The sequence below is a fragment of the Tetrao urogallus genome (assembly GCF_951394365.1).
Source record: "Tetrao urogallus genome assembly, chromosome: 1".
NCBI lineage: Eukaryota > Metazoa > Chordata > Aves > Galliformes > Phasianidae > Tetrao > Tetrao urogallus.
In genome coordinates this window covers 15,760,460-15,783,247 of record NC_136813.1, presented here as the reverse complement: position 1 = coordinate 15,783,247, position 22,788 = coordinate 15,760,460, and the positions used below count along the sequence as shown (strand labels likewise).

Sequence of the window (22,788 nt, the reverse complement as noted above, 5' to 3'; positions counted from 1 at the left end):
TGTTATTAAAAGCTACTGTGTGTTGCTCTCTTAGAATAGTGCTTCTCCAGCTTTCTGTTTGTAGCCAAGTATTAACTCAGAAATCCTTTCCTCTTCAAACACTCTAACAATTTTGGCTTTAAAACTTTTATTTACATTTACTGGCTGAGACCAAACTAATCCTTACTCTGCTAAAATTCAGACCCTGGAACCCCACGGGTTGCAGCACTTTAACATTTATTTTTACTTCTAGATAGAAGTAGTTCTATTTTTTAAAGCTAATATGGAACGTACTTGTGTAAATTAACATAATTCTTTAGGTATCGGTGTGGCTGTGATCATCATCCAGCTGAGGACTTGGCTTCCAAAATGGAACTCAAGTAGTTGTGTAACCTGTTTTGTACAGGACTCAAAAAGCAGCTGGATCGCATGTGAACAATGAAACGTTTAGTTTCATTGGAAATTCAGAAAATATTCAATAGTAAATTTCATTGTTAAATTTCATTGCTTCTATTCCCCTTTTCGATATACAAATAAATCTCCTTTTCTAAAACATTCTTTTTCTTTAGTAAGGCTTGTATTCATAGTCATATCAAAAGTCATATCCATGCTATTGGAACATTCTTTCAACTTGCTTTATTTAGTTATTGTTCTTATGAAATTCTACAATGCACTAAACTTTAATGTTGATAAGCAATGTTGCACTTGAGTAAAGAATTGCATTAAAAAAGTATAAGGTGTGATATTTTCCTGTTCAAAACTTAGGCAGAATGAATGAAAGTAAAAAGCTCGTCTCATCCTCACCTAGCAAGGCTTGTTTTTAAACTATACTCAAAATACAGAGCCCAAGAGAGGATGTTGTCTTAATGATTATTGCCCTTTCAATGTGTCTCGCTATAGGATTAATGTTTCCTTTAGCAATATATAATTTCTTTTCCTGAAGACCACACAGTAATTGTACTCTCTAAAAGAAAAAAAATTTAAAATTCTATGAAGTTATGAATTAGATGGAAGGATACAAAAGCAAGTTACCATTCTGTGATTCAGCTATGTCATGATCTAATATTGTTTCAGAATTATTATTCTGGCTTTAGGTTGGCGTCATCTTCTGAACACCTGATGTGCTCTTTGGCATGCTACAAATTCAGCAGATGCACTGTCTTCTGGGCTTTACAGCTTCCTCTGATGAATGTACAACATTTGGAACAAAGCCACTCTTAACACCTTCCCATCCATCTTGTATTGTGATTTCTCCTTTTTTCACAAGTTCATAGATGTCTCGTGTCAGAATTGTAAAGGACTCTTCGACATTTGTGGCATCTTTTGCTGAGGTTTCTATGTATTTCATACCACAGTCAGATGACAGTTTTTCTGCTTCTTCTCTTGTAACCTCACGCTGTGACACTAAGTCACATTTATGTCCAACTAACAGAAATACAATCTGAAAGGGCTGCACGTGCATTTTTGCTTCTTCCAGCCAGTCTTTCACATGTTCAAAAGATCGTCGATTGGTGATGTCGAAGACCAGCAAGCCGCCGACTGAATTGCGATAGTAAGATCGTGTTATTGATCTGCAGAGAAAAAAACAAGGAACAGAAAAGGGAAATTAAAATACATCTTCACTTCATTTGGAAACAGGATACTTTTCCACAGGGCAGTTTTGTTAAATCTATTGTAAGTTTATGAAATATCTTTGCTGTTTTTGAAATTAATTGGAATTTATTAACTTTTCCACACTTAAATGCTCATTTTTCATTTTTTCTTATATGCAAAAGTCACTTTCTAAACATTCTTGAAGGCAACATTTTGGGTGCCAATTTTGAATGCTGAGTATTCTGAAAACACTCTTTGTTAGCAAACTGTTGCACGTGTTCACAAAATAATACTTACATATATTTTGTCAAATGCTTGTTAGCTTTAACCTCCGACTCATCCAGTTTCACACAAACATTCGTTTATCTTCGTTCTAATCGGTTATTTCAAAATAAAATATTTAGGCTAATGTCCACAAACCTGAATCCTTTTGTATTCCTTATGGACAAATTGTTTGATCACAAGAACTGTACAGGTAATCCCTGTTATTTGTGCTTGCAGAGGTCATCAGGTAACATACTAAGAAAGGAAATTCCCCAGCAGCACTACACAAAATTGGCTGAGCTGGGCACAAACTTTTTACAGCATGGACAAAACAAATTCTGCTTCCAGCAGATCTTTCATGTGAAGGTTGAAAAGCTCTTTATTAATTGCATTTACTCTTTTTTTGGCAGGAAACTCCCAAGAGTAGTGATGTTTTCTACTTTTCAGCTCACTCTGTTCCAGACCATTCACTAGAATTAATTTTGGAAGGAGATCCTTTCTCTGAAAAGATTTTGAATATGTTCTAGAAGGGAAAAAAAAAAGATTTTAGGTCTCTAATCACCTTAGGAAAAGGTGAGAAGAGACATTTTAAAGAACATGATTGGCTACCTAGGACTGGACACAAACATTAGTTACATAAACATACAGCAAGGTGTATGTGTACATTTTTCCAACTGAAATGGGACAGAAAATCTATATGGACAGTCATTTTTGAAATAATAATATATTCAAGAATGAACCATTTTATCGTATGATTACAGAGAGAATGCAGCTCCAGAACATTTTGAGTTGGGATTAACTCTACACAACAACAAATATCTTCCATTAAAGGAGCTCCCTCTGATTTTCAGTTAATCACATCTCACGTAGCGTTTTCTAACAGTTTGAACACTGAAGTGTAATTAGGAGCAGTAGTCACGTTACAGATAGGTAAGTGCACAGATAAGGCTTAGATTTCTCAACATAACTTCATTTAGTCACAGCAAACTGCATTTGCAATTGTTTTATTTAGGTAATAGGGAGTAATTGTTTTCCAAATATTTCAGAAAGATCTTTTCTGCATTCCCAGCAACAGTCCATGGAGCAGGTCTGCAAAGAGTCTGAATGTGAACACAACACGAGCTTACCCTCAGATGGATTCCAACAGCCTGGATATGAAAAGTGACCATAAATGAAGGGTGTTGTATTTTGTGAAGTATTGAATAAAGATACCACAAAGATCAGTTTCAGGTTTTCTTAATTGGTTTTTGTTGGTGGGTTTGGTTTTTTTTTTTTTTTTTTTTGGCAGTAGAGAAGTTGCAAACATAGATGAGTAAATCCAAATAACTCAGGTGATTTTAGAGAAAAAATGCATGACAAAAATGGGATCTGGTTTGGAACAGTGGAAAGCAAACTAACCAATTTTAAAGAAAAATATAACATGGTATAACATTTATGCTATAGAAATGTATGAGCAGTTGAAGCAAAATTAGTAAGTGAAGTAAAAAAAAAAACTGAAAAAGCAACGCATTATCTACTGAGCATTTTTATGTGGAGTTATGTTGTATCACGTGTTGCTGTGTTGATGTGTTTTAAAAAGGTATTCCTCAGCAAACTTTATCTGATGACTGAAAGAAAAACACTCAATACGAGGCACTTTTCTCCTACAGCATAAGCACCATCTCAGTGATCATAAAGACCAGGAAACAAGGATTTCTGACTTGGCTACAGCACTGCAGACTGGAAAAGAGAAAACTTGATGGAGATGTGACAGAGGTATAAAAAATCATGAGTGCCCCAGACAGAGCAGATAAATATCCACAGTTAAGGCTTCAAGTACAAAAGCCCAGGGTTGCCAAATGTAGCTAAGAGTCAGATTTGAAAGAAATAAACAAACAGAAAAAAGGGCTCTCCAAGCAACAGCTGGTGGGCTTGTAGAACTGCTTGGGAAAGATGTTATGAATGCAAAAAGCTATCTGTATTCCACAGCAGACTGAACAAGCACTGAACAAGAGGCTGATGGGGTTTAGTAAACAGACAAACTGCATCACTCAGGAAATCCCTCAAATTGAGTACAGTCTAGCAGAGCACTCCGGAGAATTCAAAGACTCTATCAGAAACAAGGTACCAAGCACAGACCTTAGACAAAACCAGACTGGCCCTCTCTGTTCTTTCACAAGCAGAGAATCCACTGACATCATTATACTCTTTGGTAAATGCTGAAAGATCAGATTCTAAAAGCAAGCTGAAGTTTTTAACTCCATTACTTGTCATTTTCTTAGAAGAATAAACCTCATGGTCCTTCAGGATCTCCAGGTCCTCCAAGTTCTTCAGGTCAGGATGAGGAGCTGGTGACAAGTGAAGTTTGATGTTACCCAGCTTACACATTAAGGATGTTCAAATTTCCATTGCTCCAGTTATTTCCATGCCGATCCTAAATTATGCTAGAAATAACCTCTTCCCATGTACAGAGCATTTTGATTCAGCTACTTACACATCTTAAAACTAGCATTGTGGAAGGGAATGTGTTACTGGCAGCACCATAATTCATTTTCTGTGGGAAGGGAGGGAGAGGAGAGTATTTCCTTTAGCAGACTGAAAGCCTTCAGCTAGGGACAGGGTGGGATCAGGGTGAAAAAGTAATGCTGAAACAGCAGCCTTCCTTCTAAAATGGGGAAGATGGCAACGGTGTAAGTAAGGATGTCCCTTACTGCAGACCCTTCAGAGGAGATGCTGGCTGGAAGTGGGAAGCAGAACTAGCTGTGTATTAGGAACCTGGCAGATCTGCCTGTGACTTTGACTGAAGGTAGACTGAACCCTTCAGCCCAGCCCTGCCTCTGTCTTTATGCACGTGTCTTATCTTTCTGCCTAAAGCTCTTTGTTTTTCTTCTGCTGTTTGAGCCTGCCACTGCTGCCTTTTCTCCCTGCTTTTCTGTCATGGGAGACTCTGAACCCTCCCTTCTCAAGGCCGTAGTTAATGGATGTGCCCAAACCAGCCTGTCTGTGTGTGCCTTTGTGAGAGGAGCAAGCTGATATTGTTTCTGAAGAGAGCCTGCCTTCTTCCTGTGCACTAAGTGAAGGGAAGCAGCTTTCCTGCTCCGTAGAGCTGAATGGGGATTTGTGTGGCTGCACACTCCTCGCATCGCATCGGCCTGTTCATGATGGGTGTGTGCTACAGTGCATGTTAAATGCCTAACTAATTATATCATCTTTATCTGATAGGAACAAAAATCGATACAAGCATTATTGAAAAGGCAATTCTTGTTTTCTCCCCTCCTCCTTGTACATAACATACAGGTTACAAAGTCCCTTGTAACTCGGAACAGCGCTCCCATGCCATTGTTAAATATGGATGGCCACCGAGTAATTTTCTTTCTGAAAATCAATTAGAAGATGTATTAATCACATCAGCCTATGACTTTAGGATGACTTTAATTCAGTCACAGTGTTTCTTCTCATTATGATCCTACTGATCTTTACCAGATGAACCAAACTTTTTCTAAAAGCTTTATCTAATTTTGAATTACTTTTATTCCAGGACTAAAGACTACACTGCAATGGTAGTAAGTTTGAAAATACATGTAGCTTCCTCAGGAAGAAGAAAAAGGATAATTTTATTTTCAAGGAATGTATTAGAAACAGAATGTTTCTAGTTAATATAATGGTATACTAAAAAGTGAGTTAATTTAACTGAAGAATGCCCATAGTAGTATGTCTCTAATTTCCTGAAATAAACTCTCACTCTTTGCAGCACTGCCTTGTAAACTCAGTTCCATTATTTAAATTAACTGTGTTGCATTTAAATACAGAAAAAAAACAAACAAATCACAGCAAAGCAGATGTGACACACATTGACCAAAGCAGTGGGCTGCTCTAAATAACGGCTAACCTCCCTCAAAAGAACCTTAAGAAGAGCCGGGTGAATCCCTGATTTACTTTTGTCTCCCTGACAGACCCGAGGACTAACCAAGTCTGCAGGTGCTTTGCAATAAACTGTTGGAGGCACTGATCATCTTGTTGTCTGTATGGCAGCTGGCATAATGGGAGCTTCTGTTTAGTGATGCCTCACTGCTATCAAAGTATATGCCATAAGTAACTGCACTAGCAGAGCAATATAGGAAAACTGTCCAACACCAGCATTTGCAGTTTGCTTACCCTTCTTGCGGAAGCATTAAGAATTACTGCATGTGATCAGTAATGCAAACAATGTGTGTTAAGGATTATTTCTAAGAATATGCATGAAATCCAGTTCAAATACAGTGGAATCAGTTAACTAGATGCAGGTAAGAACTTTTCCAAAAGAATTTCCCCAAGAAAATAAGTGTTGTATTTCAGGAGGGTGTGATGGCAGGTGTGTCCCCCCTCACTTGTCCCTGGGCGTCCCGATGTCCCAAGAGGTGGGCATTGTTACACAGCCGGCTTTTGGCACTGCACACAGGGAATTCCACAGGGGCTTTTCAGACAGGTTTTGCCCCCATCTGAAGTACCAGCACAAGTGAACCAGAGCAGAACTGGGAATCTGAACTGCAGGCTGCTTTGCATTCCACAGAATTAGGTTACTTCTCAGAATAATTAGTTCTTCCCCAAGACAATCCTTGCTTGTGATCTGCACTCTTCTCCATCAGCAGAGAACAGAATATGCAAGTTTTTAACTTGTAGTGTATAATTTAGTAAAATATTTATAGTTTTCTTGAGCAAGCATAAAACAGACTTCACAATAAATGCTATGGCATTTGCTACAACAACTGACAAGAAGCTCCTAGCAGAAAAACAAACACAGATGTTTAAAACTGCTCCCTCCAGTTTGTAACTGCTAGGTATTAAAAAAACACAGATGTACACCAGAGGTAGATGTTAAAGCAGCTGAGTGCATGACTCATCACTGCATATCCCCCGAGCATTCACAGTGGCTATCATCTGAGTTAAAATGTATGCTAAACCCCGTATTGGCATTCTTTTCAGCCAAGTGCCTTGTCATTGGCCATCCCGGCTATTTGTCAGCAAATTCAAAATGAAGAGATTACACTTCCTTAGTCACTTGTTTACAAGTATTTCACGTTCTTTGTTGGAAAGCACTGAGGATGAAAAATGCTAAGAGCTTGCCATGATCACCGTCATTTCTTTACTGACCCTTCAGAGTCCTGCCCGCCCAGAGACATGTAAGCCTGTGACTCATGCCTGCCTGAGAAAGTTTTTTTGTTTCACTGTAGTGCTTGAACAAAAGGGTTTGCATCCCCTGGCAAGAGGCTGAAATCCCACCTCCACCGGAGTGCCAGCATCTGCACAACTGTTGCAGAGGAAGACAGAGAACAGAAAGGGCTCTGTTCTCATCAGTGAGAGACCTGTTCCAACCCTATTGCTAAACCCCATAACAAGAGTGTGGGTTAAGCATGTATCAGGATAGTTGGGCTATCTTCTAGCTTGAATTCACATCTACTGAACCCTAGATCCAAACTAAAACCCATGTAAAAATTACTGCCTGTTTTTGACAGAGAGGAGAAAAAAAAAAAAGAATTTGGCTCTCAGTGCAGCATTTCACTGAAAATGACCAGAGCATCAGTGAAGGCTCCTAGCAGCCATCTGTGCCAGGCAGGTGCAGAAGGCAGAAGAAACCCTGGGAAGGGACTGTCCCTTGCTGCCCTGCGGCTTTGGCAGTGCCAGGGCTGCACTGGTGCTCACAGTGCTGCGGTGCTGTAGAAGGAGCAAAGCAGGAAGGTGGCCTGGCCTCTCCAGTTTGCATGGGAAGGAGCAGAAATGCAGTAGGAAGGGCGAGTTCTGATGACAACGTAAGAAATGGAAAGTGGGGATCACTAGCTGGAAGACGGAAAAGATGCTGGGGAGGGTTTGCTGTGCTAGGTTCAGGACTTTAGGGCAAACCTAGTAGAGTGAACTGTGAGGGAAAGAACAGCTGAGAAGGGGAAGGTTGCAGAAGGAGGAAGCTAAGAGGGGAATCAATGGGCAGTAGGATGAGAGCAATGGTAAGCAATAGGGTGAGGGTAGAAGTAGGTGGTGGGGTGAAAACGATGGTGGGCAGTGTCGTGAAAGTGATAGTGGGCAGTGGAGTGGGAGTGACAGTGGGCAATGGGGTGAAGGTGATGGTGGGCACTGGGGTGAGAATGACGGTTTGCAGTGGGGTGGGAGTGACGGGCAGCAGGGTGGGGACACAGGCGGGCGGCAGACAGGGATCTCTGGGGTACAGCAGCCGAGAGGCGGGGAGTGAAACGGGCCGGGGGAACGGCAATGCATCCGGGGCAGTGTGGAGGGACGGGAGCACGGCGCCGGGGCCAGGGGCTGCGGCGCTGGGCGTGCCGGAGGCCGGCGGCCGACGACGGCGACATCCCCTACCTGAAGCGCTCCTGCCCCGCCGTATCCCAGAGCTGCAGCTTGACCCTCTTGCCAGGCTCGATCTCCACCAGCCGAGAGAAGAAGTCTACCCCCACGGTGGGGTCGGAGTGCAGCGGCCCGGGGAAGCGGCCCTCGGTGAAGCGGTGCAGGAGGCACGACTTGCCCACGGTGGAGTCGCCCAGCACGATCAGCCGGAACTGGTAGATCCAAATCGCCGCGTCCATGGCGGCCCCGGCCTCGCCCGGCTTGGCCTCGGGCTTCTCGCGGGGGCTCCTCCGCGGCCGGTGCCTGCACCGCGCTCCGATCGCCCCAACGCCCGGCATGGGCGCGGCGGAGGGCGCGCGGGGCCCGGCCGGGGGCAGGCGGAAGGACCGGGGGAGTTCCGAGACGCGCGGGCGGAGGCCGCGTCCCCCCGCCCCGCTCCCGGGGCTCCCGACGGCCGCCCGCGCTCGGCGGGGCGGGGCGGGGCGGGGCGGGAGGGCGGCGGCCCCCGCGGGCGCTGTCCCTTCAGCACCGCGCCGCCGCGCCGGGCCCGCCCTCAGCCGGCCGCGCTGCTGCGGCGGCGGGGCCGGGCCGACCGCCGGGGCCTCCCAGCCGCGGGGTGTTGCCGCCCGCCGGGCCCGCCCCGCCGCGCGGGAGCCGAGGGAGGCGGCGAGCCTTTCCGACGGCGGCTGCGTGGGAGGGGTCGGTGGGCTGCAGGTCTCGAGGACGGGGTGGGAAACGGGATCGTGTGGGCGCGGGGGAAAGGAGGGGCGGCCGGCTGGGAGCCGGCCAGGGATGCGGAAGAAGGAGGAAGGGGAGGAGGGAGAGTGGGCTTGGGGGGAGGGACAGGGAGACGGAGAGTCAGCGGGCAGGACGTCCGCGAGAGAGCTGCTAACCGGCCTCAGAAATGATGGGCGCGGGAGACGAGAGGGACGTGCAGCAAACTGCGCTCAGCGGGCCGCTGTGAAGCGCCTGCACCTTGTGGCAGAGCGGTACCGCGGTGTAGGTGCCCACCTGGGAAATTCCTTTGCCTCCGGGAACTTCGGCTCAGCACCATGTTGTGATAAATGTGCTGAGAGTGTCTTCTCTCTTACTTCTGCTAATGCCTCGGGACCGCACGGGACAGCAGACGTCAACGAGGTGTTGCTGGGGGTGACTGGGTGTGCGCAGCCCGGAGCACAGCAGGCTGAGGGGAGGCTTCAGGACATGTTCAGGGAGCCCAGAACAGCAGCAAGCAGGCAGCTAGCGACGGGCACTTTGTTCAGGCAAAGGCAGGCAGAGCAGATGGGCAGTGGTTTCTTTCATGCAGCTGGCTGTTTTCCTCTGTTATTTCAGTCACAGATGCAACTATCACGATAACTGTTCTTGGTGGGTGAGGGCGTATTTGAACCTATGCTTCTCTTGTGACTCCATGGGACAGGTTTCTTGTACCCTGACTGGTTTGTTACTCTGATGCGTTAAGCAGTGACAAGTGTGAGACTACATAAGGACAACACAACGCAGGCTTAGGTGTTCTGTGCAGCTCCACGGTGTGGAGGAGTGGCCCTTGGGCAGGTCTCACATCAGAAGAGAGCTTTGCATGTAGCAGTCATATCAGGGTCTACAGCTCCAAACTGAGCTGACATGGGTGTGCAGTGCAGCCAGCACTGGGACACTCCAACACACAACCCAGCTAATAAAAAGGTGATGCTAGCGGGGTTTATCTCTCTGTGCTCTCTGAGCTGAAGTCGTGGATACTGCCTGCTCCAGAACCCTATATCTCTGAAGACCTTCGGGGCCGGCCAGTTCATCCCCAGGACTCCTGAGCCTGTGTGCCCATGTGCACCTGTGGGTCTGTGCGTGCCCACATGTGTCTGAATCCTTCATGTTTCTGCCCTCTACTTCCATCAGCTACTCATGTGAAAAATAAATTGAACGTGGCTTGTGCTAGCAGAGTTGCTCCGTTTGAGTAACACTTAAAATAAAGCTTTGCTAACCTATATCAGTGAACTTCAGCGTGGTAAAATTATACCTGGAATTGCAGGTTAAGGTGTGATGTGTTTACAGGACATTCCTAGCAATCCTTTCTGCGTGTTTTGGCAGAAGTGGCACTTGGATGCAAGAACTATTTGCTTGTGAAAGAGAGGCATGAGGTATGTGCTATCAGCAGCATGATTCCCATTGTGTAGCACCCGGGCCCTGCCTGGATTACATCCCAGCTGACACCACCAGGCCTTGAGGCTCAGACTGCACGCCCTGGTGAGGAGGCACAAGAGGTTGTTGTCCTCTGCAGACAAGACTGGAAGAACCTCACACCTATGAGTTGCACAGCTCGCTTCATTCCTACACATGGAAAAAGTCAGCTTGTCTACAGTTGAGCTAAATGTGTTTCTATTTGCAGGCTTCCAAGGTCCAGCTATAAACCAGCTGTAGGAGGATAGAAATTCACATATATCCAAACCACAATCTTATATCTTCATCTGGGACCTTTTGAACGCCAGATGTGAAATGCTACCTAAGAAACCCGTGTTATGTTTGATATGGAGTGGACAAAGTGGGTGAATTTTATCTCCAAACCATGCAGTTTTTGTTAGTTTGACAGAGTGCAGAGGTGCTGACAGCATACAGCCTGTCACAGAGATCTCTGACCAGCAGCTGAAAAAAGAAGTAGAAATTGTTTTGATTTGAGGAGCTGAAACAGCTAAAGCAGAGAGGTTAAAGCAGCAACTTGAGCCCGACCTTCTTTCGATTTCCACCATTATGGCATTGACAGCTTGAGTCTGATCTTCCCAAGGTGAATCAGACCTAAATTCTGGGAAATAATAATAAAAACACCTACCTCTAAGTCTACTGCATTATTAGATAGGTGGCTGCATGAAAGTATAACTGAGAACCCTGTGGCCTATAAGTTACTGGCTTCTTTTCACCTTTACTGACTTTACGTGGACTTCCTAACTTTCTTTGATGTGGGTAGGTCATCGTGGATCACAGAGGTCAGGAAACTGCTGAACAACAGGCGCATGTCATACAGAGACTTTGGGAGACACAAACCATGGTAATCAATATTCAACCCTGGTTTGGGACTGAGAAACTGCTTCCCAAAGAGCCTAAGAGAAATGAGGCACCAATAAGACAGCAGGCTCGTACGTATGGCCTAGGTTATCAGTCTGGAGGCCCTCACAGCTGCTGATTTCATCAGAGAAATGCTCACTATGATACGCCGTTGGAAGATGCTGTCAGCTCTCCCTCTCTCACAATAGAGCAGTACTAGAGATGGGATACTTCCTACTAATGACAATGATTCACCTTCTCCTTCAGTGCCATGGAGCCAGATGGGTTTCACACAGTAATGGAAAGGACATTTCTTAAACCATGACATTCTTTGCTGTTTCTTCACTGATTTCTTTGATGCACGCATAGAAGTTTAATAGCTGAGTAGTGCAATAGCACTATGCTGATATGTTCAGTCTGCCCTAAAATCTCTTAAGTGCTGCTGAGTCACTCTGAAGTTAACATAAACTTCAGCTATGGTTTATGGAACTTTCTGCTCTCGGTAAGAAGCAGATAGAAATATCCTGAAGTAATTAATTAAGAGAAAAAAAAAGTATTAGAAGATGATGCATAAAACTAGGGAGTTCTAAGGAGTGAAAGAAAACACAAACCCAGGCCAATGGTACACTGAGCAAATATTCACCTGACAATATGTTGAAAAAACCTGTTCACTTTTGCACTATGAATATAGGGACAGTTCTGCAGTAGCTGCTGAGCAGGTCTATGCCTGCCTGCATCAGTGGAAACTGGGATTAAGTGCTAGGAGTGCTGAATGCTGATGAGGACAAAGCTGCATACAACCACTCTTATTAGTGTAAACTAATACATTTTCTCAGTGTCACTGAATTTGCTTACAAGAGACTCAGTGGCAAAGAGCATTTCTTCTAGTTGGTAATGCTGACGCCGATTCAAGCAGCCTCTTGTCTGACTTGCTTGCTGTGCACCTCTTCTCAAAACTATGATTAAGGCTGTGGCAATCATACTGTTCAGATTCTGTTTTAAATGACACTGGCTGTAGGATAGTTTCTGGCTGCAATGAAAAAAACCAACAAATTGTAAGATCAGAACCTCAAGTCTTATGCCCCTCTAACATTGAAGATGATGTTAAAAATGTGCTTTTAAAAGAAAAGTTATGAAAAGTACCCTCAGGCATGGAAGTATCAAAAAAGAAGTAAAGATGATGTACTGCTAGCAACTTGTGTTCTGGTAAGTTAGAGAAATACACTTTTGACGGATGATTGTTGAACCCCTATCAAAGTCATAGGGAATGACGTAAGAAATATCAATGTAGCCATATTTAGTGTGCTACAGTGGTATCTGCACGTCGAGAAGTGGGGCTGAGGAAACCACATCCAGGTTTTCTGTGTGAGATCACAGAGGCAGCCTTTGCAGGACTGGAAACTACCTGTAAGCTTCTGGACTTAAACAATTCTGCTCAGTCTGTGTAACCATAACATTTTCCTTTAACCTTCTTCTGTTCTGTAGGGCTCAGCAACTCACAGGTAAATTAAAAGCTAAATGAAAACAAGAACTTTTGTTGAAGCCTGATTAAATTTCACAGTTTGTGTGTAATGAGAGCACTGCTTTATTTTATATCTCCAGCAATTTCAGATGTCTTTTCTCTATGTTGGTTTGTGTGCAGCTCTCATGACTGTGTTACCAGAATGCCAACATGTCTCTGCTTGGAAGATACAGACACAGATTGCATATTCTTCAGCTTTGATACAGCTCCAGCTTCAGACTTCAGAACAGAGAGCAGCTTGCCTGGAAATAACAAAGAAAAGCCAAAGACTTATGGAACACTATGAGTGGCAAATTCTCATTAGGGATGTGTTAGCAGGAACTGAGGTGGTTGAGAAAAAAACTAATGTGTCATAAAACCTTCATCAAATAAAGGGAAATATGTTGGGAAAAAAAAACTGTATTTATTGCTTAACACAATCTTGGTTTGTTATATGTTACTGGAAGTTGGGTTTTTTTTTGTTTGTTTTGTTTTCTGTTTTTTTTTTTTTTTTTTTTTTTTTTTTTTTGCAGGAAAATGTAGTAGGAGTCATAAGCTTATTTCAATTTATGGTATTATTAATGATTTCCTATGTACATTTCACAATTAATTCTCTTAGGATATGTCCTTGTCTGATTAAGGTGAAGATGTTCCTTGTGCTGTTCACATAGATGTGTACAAACATTGCGGGGGAAGGGAAGCTGCACCACTGAATAATCAAAATCCATGGGTCCTACATATACATATGTATATATTCATATTCATATATACATATCATCACAGATCTGCTTGAGGCATTTTAATGGCTCTGCGAAATGGATGCAAGTGAAACAACCCCTCAGCAGAATGAACTCATGGAAGTAGTCAGTAAAGAACAGAAACACCCAGACAGAGATAGGAACACTTCTAACTTCTCGAACCCAATCTTCCAGAGGGCACTACATCATAATTTCAAAGAGATGCCTGGGAACTAAAAGTCGTGGCTCTTAACATTATAGCCTGGGAACTACGTGTTTGCTTAATGAATGTTTTATAACTGGTAAGTTGCTTCACAGCTTGCCAACTATCAGGCCATTCCTGTTCACACAAATAAACTGCCTGTACCTGATCCACAAGCCCATCATCTGTCCCACTGGATGCCTCTCTTTGCCAACCATCTCCTCCCTCAAAATCTTGTTAGTGTTATACTCAGTGCAGTTGCTACCAGCCTGATGTTTTCTGTGTCTAGATCAGCCTTACAGCAACAATGACACTTTCTTCCTAAGTGTCTGTTTACTGCATTTATAGCAGCATCTATCTCCACAGTCTTGTCATTCTAGACATCATAGTTACTGAAGTACAGTTAATTCAATAAAGTATTAGGAAAACACGGGAATATCCAATCTACTCTTCCAAAGTACTGAACAGAACTCATGCACTTTGGCCTTGAGATGCCAGGATGGGGCCAGAGGAAGCAGTGTGTGGGTACAGTGCTCAGCCTGGTGCTGGGCCACAGGGAGATATGCTTGCCAGGGGTACATCCTCATTTTCTTTAATTGTTGTTTTAATTAATAACTCATATTTATATGGAGTTATATTATATCTGACACATGACAATTTATTCTACTATGAAATAAGTGAAGTATTCTCATGCTTTTTTCTTTGTCATTTGCCAGTCTTACATTTCATTCACGTTTTCCATTTGTCATTTGGAATGACTCCTTGTGGGATTCCACACATTTTTCTGTATGATGAAGTCCGCCTCCTACATCTTCTGTTTGGGAAATGCCAGTGCATGAAACAATGCAGATTTCAGCTAACAAAGAATGTTCTTTGTCTCAGCGTTGTGCTATAGAACCTGTGAGTGTGTTGGTCAAAGTTATTACTATCTTCTTTAGCACTGCATTGCTGAAGGAACCCTACAATTTATTGCTCCCTCTCATGATTTTCTGTTTTTCTCAGATACTCAGCTTTGCCCCAGATGCATTCTGATAATTTCTGAAGAGGAATATTAGCTATAATTGCCTTCCCAATGTCTCTGTCCTATCCTGTGACTCTCCTTGTGCTTTATACCATTGCAAGCTTCACAAAGTACAGAGAAGACAATGATACGTGAATGTAGTTGCTGAGCCAGGATGGGAAGATAACTCTCCCTGCACTTTTTACAAAAATTAAACAAAAAGAACTTCCATGTCGTTTAGGTGTCATTGAATTTCACCTACCTGGAAGAATTGCCCAGGCAAATGAGGCATGAATATACCTGCTGAGCTTGAAGCGACCAGATTAAGCCAGTAAAGTCTGATAACACAACTAATGTTTATTTTCTTGTAAATTATTTGAGAGGACGGTTGGAGGGTTTACTGAAGCTGCAGCGGCAACTGATAATTTGCTCCGGGCTGGAGAACTTGAAAGAGACTGGGCCTCAAGCCGCATGTTTAGTAAAACCACAGCTGGTTTATACTGATGATCTAATACAAAACATAATACACAGCTTTAGATGCTAGCCCAGTGAGGAGACCACTGCATGTGGTCAGTTGATAGAATGTAGAAGCTGAAGCGCACGGAGAACTGCTACATACCAGAGTATGCCAACCAGAATGAGTGACCTGCTCCTCTGGGATTACTGATAATGGAGTGGTTAAACTAGACTGATGGAGTGAATCTCTGAGCTGTGTATGACGTGTATGCTTGCTGAACAGGAATCATTATCCATCTGCTACACTCACCCTTCCAAGTAGACTAATACATCTAGGTAGTTTATCACCAAGTACAGAACCACACCACCCAATATCCCTGTGACCAATAGAGGAACAGGGTAAATTACGGGCAACTTTCTTTCCAAAAAATTGACAACTGTTCTGCATCCTTACTTCTAGGGCAAAGGCTTGTCTTAGGCTTTGGAACTGCAAGTAAATCCCAGGGTCTTGCACCCAAAAGCCAGCCCCTGTGCTGACAGTTGGAGCTTCACCTTGTTGGCACTGGAGGATCAAGTACCTCCAAGGCAGGAAGCCCTCCCACCCCCATGGGAATTCCCAGGCTTTCCACATTGTTGACAAACCCAGAAGATCCTCCTACAGATGGCTATTTTTAAGGTTTTTCCATTTGTAAAAGTCACACTCTCATTTTTCTGAAGATCCCAAATCTAAGATTGGGTATATGATCCCAAAGGGAGATCAGCCTATAAAAAGAAGAATAAATAAACTAATGAGAGGCCCTGCAAAAGACAACAAATTAATAAAATTCATTTAGTTAAAGCATGATCAACCACTTGCCCCTAACAACAGAGTGGTTTTGGTGTGCTCAGGGAAATAGCTAGCCAAGATAGCACAGACAGCTGTGCAAACAACCCAGCGATCACTGTGGATTGCAAAAAACATCCTAAATGACTGGAGCAACCAGACAGTGACAGCAAATCAGAAAGAAATGGCTTTATCATCAACAACATATTCTTTAACCAACTCTGTAACTAAGAACACTGCAGGGTACCAGAGTAACTGGATGTTTCTGAAAAAAGACTATGGGGAGGGAAGACCCATGATCAGGATCCAGGATCATCTGCGCAACTTCTGGGGAACACAAGAAGCAGAACAGAGGCCAACTCAATCTCATGACCCCTTGTCAGTGCAATATACAGCACAGCAGGAAGCACCCCACTGACTCTCACAATCTCTCCAGGATTACACCATCACTTCCACAGGATGAGGAGCTTGTGAAAGAAACCACAAATCCAACCCACGCAGCTCCTATCCCTGGCTGCACTATAGCACAGGGATGTCATGTAGCTTATAAAATTGTATATATATGTGTATTGAACATAATTGGCAAGGATATATATATATACATTTTTTAGGCAGGGCTGAAGTGAGCCCTCTGTGGAAAGAGGTCAGGGGTACTCTGTGCAGGACACAGCTGCTTCCAGCTGGCTCCAGGGACTGTCACACACAGGTGAGTCCATCAGCCAAGCTGGTGGCAGCTCTAAGCCCATCTGATGGGTTTCTGGTGTGAAAGATGTATTTAAGAAAGGGTGGAAAGTGCCAGGGCAAAAGTAAAAAACAAAACAAAACAGGCTGGAGCAGGAGAAAGAAGACCATGACATGAGAGACATGACTCTAAAAGAACTGCTGCTGATGGAGAAGCCACCATGCACTGATCCCAGCCTCCTGCACTGCCTGACATCTCTCTGAAAGGACTGAGAGGCATGGAAGATGGGAGAACAAAAAGTGAGGGGAGATGTGTGTAGAGGGAAGCAGGATTGTTTTTCTGAAGGGTCTGCATGCCCTTGCAGAACCAACTCTCAGTGGCTCCTTGCAGGAAGGAAGGATTTCACTTTCACTACCCTTTCTGAATCATTCTGTTACCATCAGGGATGTTTTTGTCCCTTCAAACTAAACTGTTCTGGTTCAGAAAATACACGGACAAGCCTTTTTTTCAGTGAAGCCTCTTCAAGTTCTGCTCCCAGTCCCAGGGACGAATCTGAATGATCTCAGGGGTGAAAATGAAAACTATTATCAACAGGTGAAATCCTCACACTAACATCTGTCTGAGGTTTCTCAAAGACCACTTGAACATCTTTGTTCTCAGCATTTCAGCTCTTATGGCCCAGAAATTGTTTGGGTTCACAAGGAAAAAAGATCGTTGTTGGAATCAAAGATTTGTAGGGGTTCTCAGCGCTCAAATCCTGTAATGCTGCTGCTCACATCCTATGACAGGTTTGACACAATACACTGACACTCATGGGTGCATAGCTCTCTTTTTTTCGGCGACATTACAACGGGCTGAAGGAAAGGCAGCTCCTTGCCTGATATATCAGATGAGCGGCACTACCCACCAGGTGGCAGTGGGAGACAGGGTAAGTCCGGCCTGTGGAGCTGCTGAGGTGAGACTGAAAATGCTTTTGCCTGAACATGACCTCTGGTTAGAAAGATGCTGAGCTGTCCAGATGGAAAGAAACTGATGCAACAGGAAGCTCTGGAAACAGGGCAGATACAAGGGTGAACTATGCAGGAGAGGGTCGTGGCCTGCCCTTCAGCCACAACCAGCGAAACTGCTTTTCCTTGCTCAGCACATACGCCATGGCCTGGCATGCTGAGCGACTGTGATGCATGCTGAGGAAATGGCTCTTTACCCTTTAAAAACCAATCATTACAAATCAAGTGATTAATATTTAGCATTAGCTACACTTGAACATTTTATACCGACACCAGAATAACAGATGGAGCATTTTAACAGAGGAGCATTTGCTGCTTTTCACACGTTCGCTGTCATTATTACATGCGCACGCGCCCGCCTCCCTCCTGAGCGCGGGCTGACGAAGGCGGGCCGCGGAAAAGGCGGCGCGTTGGCGCGCTCGCGCTCTTCGCCCCTCCCCCGTCGCTGAGCGATGTGGTAAAGGCTTCATCTGAGCGCCAGGGGGCGCCCGCTGCTGCCACGAATGGAGCGCAGAGCCTCCTCCGTAGGGGAAGAGGAGGCGGTGCTGAAAGTCCGTCCTGAAGTTCAAGGAAGAGGTTTTAAAAATAAACATTTTCACACACAGTGGTAGAAAAAGCCCATTTCATGCCTGCCAAAGACTACACGTCACCTTCAAGCATGTTCTGTTTAGCCTATAGGTGTCCAACCTTTTGGCTTTTCTGTGCTGTATTGAGTGAAGAGGAATTGTCATAGGCTGCATATAAATATGTATTATATACTTCATGTATGTAGGTAACAAAACTTTTTTTTTTTTTTTTTTTAATTAAAACTGAAGAATAAGGGGAAAAAATAAACCATAAAACTAGTGGGCTATTTGGCCTAACACCAAAACTGGTGAAACTAACACCTCGGTTCTCAGTGAGCTCTGATGGTGCTCAACAGAGATCTCTGATGGAAGCTTGGTCTTCCAGTGCTTCATTCTTGAAAGAGGAAATGCAGTGACATGAATAAAGCAGGGTTGTGAAGTAAGAGGTATTTTCTCTGGTAAGACAAGGCTCTTAAGAGTCTGGTAAAGAGACAGGATCAGATTTTTCTTTGAGTTGAATATCTACATTCAATCTGAAAGTTCACAGGTAATGTATTTATGTCAACTGAAAATGGAGACACAAATATACAAAAAAATTAGTGATTTTCTAGCAATCTTGAAACCTATTCTCAGATTCCATTATCAGAATGGAAAGTGGGGCTGCATTTTTTTTTTGCTGTTCACAGGACTGTGTTTAGCCAACATATCAAAATGTGTGAAATGATTTGCCATAACCGGAGCTTGCCATAAGTTTCATTTTGAACACTATTATGGTTTGAAAGACAGCATAAATTGATTTTCCCCTTTAAGACCTATGTTTAACTCATTTAAATGAGTGTCCAAATCCACCAAAAATGATAAATCTGTGAGCCATTTTTCATCTTCAAGTTCTGGTGCAGATTTTGTAGCAAAGGATTTAGTGGTATCAGTGGGCTGAGTAGTAATGGAGGACTAAGGGATGCTGGTGGGTCAAGTGGCTGGGCATATGTGCCTGAAAAATTTGTAAGCTGAAGAGGCATCACACAGATCAAACAAACAAGCAAACAAGCACAACAAAACTGAACATAATGAACTGGACAGACACAAAAAATGACAACTTTCATGAAATAGTCATTTTGTAGTAAAATTCCTGTAAATCAGTCTAGACATTCATTTTCTTCTCTCACAGATGCAATAGAAAGTATTTATCTTGTATAGTATATTGCATACTCAAACAGAATGGCAAAGCAATAATCACAGCATGCTGCTACATGGACATTCAGTCTTGGACATCTAACTTGTAGTGTGCATGACTGATGGCCAGGAGCATAAGGAAAAGTTCTATGAAGAAAATGAACAAAGTTCTAGTCAATGTTGGAAGTTGAATATCTTTGGATAAGACTACTGAATTTCATAGAGCACTTCTATATTACAGTGTTTTAAATCAGATAAAATTCTGAACCAGGGAGTGCACCTCACCATGGAACAGATGAGCTTTTGGACAGCAACACAGTTTATTTTGTAAAACCTCTCCTCCTAACAAATCTCCAAGAATAATTCCTTCTTCATTAATTTGGTTTTCAGTATAATATTGATTTTACTAATGTGTTTATATGAAGACTGAGAGATAAAGAGAATTTTGTGATCAATTTCAGTTCTAGAAATAGGAAAAGGAATGCCTAAAGCAACCTGATTACATATCTTAATAGAAACATATAGGAAAGCATGCCAGCACATAAAGTACTTAACATTTTGCTAACATGGCAGCTAAGTTTTGCTTCAATGTCTGGAAGAGTCATATTTTCTGAGACTCCTATTGACCAAAACAAAAACAAAACAAAACAAAAAACAACTCAGCCCTGCTCATTTTGTGTTCTTCTACGTATTATTCTAAATATTAATGATATATTACATTGTAGATACAAAATGTCTTCCAATATCTTCCAAGTGGTGAAAGTTCAGCTAAATTAATGTTATGTTAAAGGTGCAGCTCACATCATTTACTCATTAGTAGAATGTCTTGCCAAGATTAAAACAAAGAGTGGAATGTGGTTCAACAAGTCTGGTTGACACCTAATTTCTTTAACTTTTGTTCTACTTTCATGAAATGTTTTCTGCTCTCTCTTCACTTAAAGTCTTTAAATGAACTTCAAGAAAGTGGACTTCAAGAAAGACTTCGGGACTTCCAAAAAATTTTCAAAATAAAAATATCAAACCTAAAATCCAATTATAAGAGAACAGGCTTATATTTACAACAAAATCTTTGAATACTTAACACTGAAATTGAATGTTCTTGAGAAAACATTTTTTTTTTTCCTAATAGAATTGATGATCGTGTTATTTGAATAGATGTTTTTTTCAAGTAGGCAATATGAAAAAGAATGGGTTTTGCATATGCAGGATGTTAGAGATGTTAGATGCATCTGTCCAGGCAAAACTGGTAAAAAATGAGACCTTCAGTTCGGGTGGGTGATTGTTACAAGTGCCCCAGGACCTTCTCCTACTGATAAGGTAAATACCTGCACTAAATCAGATGTGCTGAGAGGGAGACAGACGGGTTGTTTAACAATCATGTTCCAGCCGGAGACATTACTGAGAGAGAGGAACCTTGGATCGGGGGCTCCGCTTCAGTCCCTACCATCCAGCTCCACTAGCAGGATACAAAGACAGGTACAAAGCTCTTGCAGCTATAGGTGTTCCTGACTCCCAAGATCTCCATGAAGAAACCACCACCCGTGGCCTGCAGTGGGTACTGTAAAAATGAATGTGGGGTGCTAGCAGTTGGTAACTCCCTGCAAAGAGGCACTGACACTTCCCTCTGCTGGACTGACAGGGAGTCTTAAGAGTTCTGCTGCTTCCCGGGAGCCAGGATCTGGGACGTTACTGGAAGGATGCTCCACTGTATCAAGAGCACAGACTACTATTGCCTGTAGCTCTTCCATGTGGGTACAAATGATGCTGGAAGGTGGAATGTGAGAAGAATCAAAGAAAACTACAAAGCTCTGGGAGCACAAGTGAAAAACACTAGAGCCCAGGTTATCTTCTCTTCCATTTTACCAGATGGAGAAAAGAGGGAAGCCAGGAAAATACGCATAATACATGTCAGCTCATGGCTATGAGGCTGGTGCTGTTGTGAGGGTTAGGGGGTTTATAATAATGAGACCTTCTGTGAAGATTATAATCAGTTAGGGAGGGATGGAATCCACCTGTCTAGAAGAGGCAGACCAATTTTTGGGAACAGGCTGGCTAAGCTAGTGAGGTGTGCTTTAAACTGAACGAATCAGGGAGCAGGGTCCATAATGGCAATTCTCATGCCATTGCAATTGACAGGAGAATAAGCTACGACAACTGTAAGAGCAATAAATGTTCTTTAGCTGCTTCCAGTGACAAAATCAGAAGGCCAGCCACCTTAAGAGTATGTATGCCTATGTGAAATCTTCTTGTATTCCTCTAGGTATACCTACACCATTTTCTTCCCTAAAGTGCCTGTATATTAATGCATACAGCATGGGAAATAAACAAGAAGAAGCAGAGATCTGTGTGTTATCACAGGCCGCAATCTCATTGCAAACACGATGACATGGTGGTACAGCTCGTATGACTGCAACAGGAAAGACAGGCTAGCAAGGCGAGGTGGTGGAGCTGCCATCTGTGTTACTGTGAGGGTACTTATAAGTTGGGGCAGGAGCTCAGAGAGTTGTGAAATCTCCAACCTTGGACATATTCAAGTTTAACTGGATGTCGTCCTGAACTGCCTGTTCTAGCTGACCCTGCTTTGAGCTGGGAGATGAACCAAATAACCTCCAAAGATTCTTTCCAACCTAAATTATTCTGTGGTTCTAATTGTATATATAAATATATTTTAATAAAAAATACTTTGAAAGGCACATTCATCAGGCTGGAGCCCATGGCAGGGGGGTTGGAACTAGTTGGTCTTTAAGGTCCCTGCCAGCCTAAGCAATTCTATGATTCCGTGATTCCTGAATAAAGTGCAACCCAGTCTGCAAACAGAAAACTCTAGGCTGTGTCTTTTCAAGCACTATTTCCATAGTCATTAAAGTGATCAACTTAAAAAAAAATAATAAAATCCAAACTAGTTTATTTAGTCCAAAGAACAGAAGCTGTGTATTGGAGAGGTCATATTATAGGCTGCAGTTGCACAGATGGAAGTGTTAAATGTTATTCCATGCAGACATCAGAAAAATGTACTTCTAAGAAGTCAACGAAATCTGTCAGAGGACTGAGGAGGAGTTTTCTTCATTTCTGGGACAGAGTGTTTGGAACAAAGTCATGCTATCAACATGTTCTAAGAAGATGCAAATGTTGATGATCCTTGGGCATTGTTATGTCTGCCTTTCCAGTGAGGCTATAATCTCCATCTGCCCTTTGGCTCTTCTAATGTCATTTATGACAGTGCCAGGGCTGGAGGACTGAACACTGGAGGCAGTTGTGTTTGAATGTGACGCCAAGTGACCTTTGAGATCTTGCTGACTATGACTGAAATTAATGTTCATGTTGGTTTACTCAGGCCTCTAAGGCACTATGTCTGCCACAAAAACTGATTTTTTTCCTGGGTCACACCTCAGATGAACAGGCCAGCCCCAGCCCACTGATGTCATTGGAGGTGAATGCTTGGCTTCCGGGTTATTTTCTTGTTACTTCT

At 43.1% G+C, this 22,788-nt stretch overlaps 1 protein-coding gene across 1 annotated transcript; it reads right to left on the bottom strand.

Moving 5' to 3' along the window:
* Positions 1–1,123: 1,123 nt before the first annotated feature.
* On the bottom strand, positions 1,124–8,483 carry RAB39A (RAB39A, member RAS oncogene family; the record flags this gene model as incomplete). The annotated part of the gene is made up of 2 exons (XM_079538705.1): positions 1,124–1,550; positions 8,161–8,483. 2 exons carry the CDS (start codon positions 8,481–8,483, stop codon positions 1,124–1,126), a joined length of 750 nt encoding a protein of 249 aa, XP_079394831.1.
* Between the last annotated feature and the right edge of the window lie 14,305 nt (positions 8,484–22,788).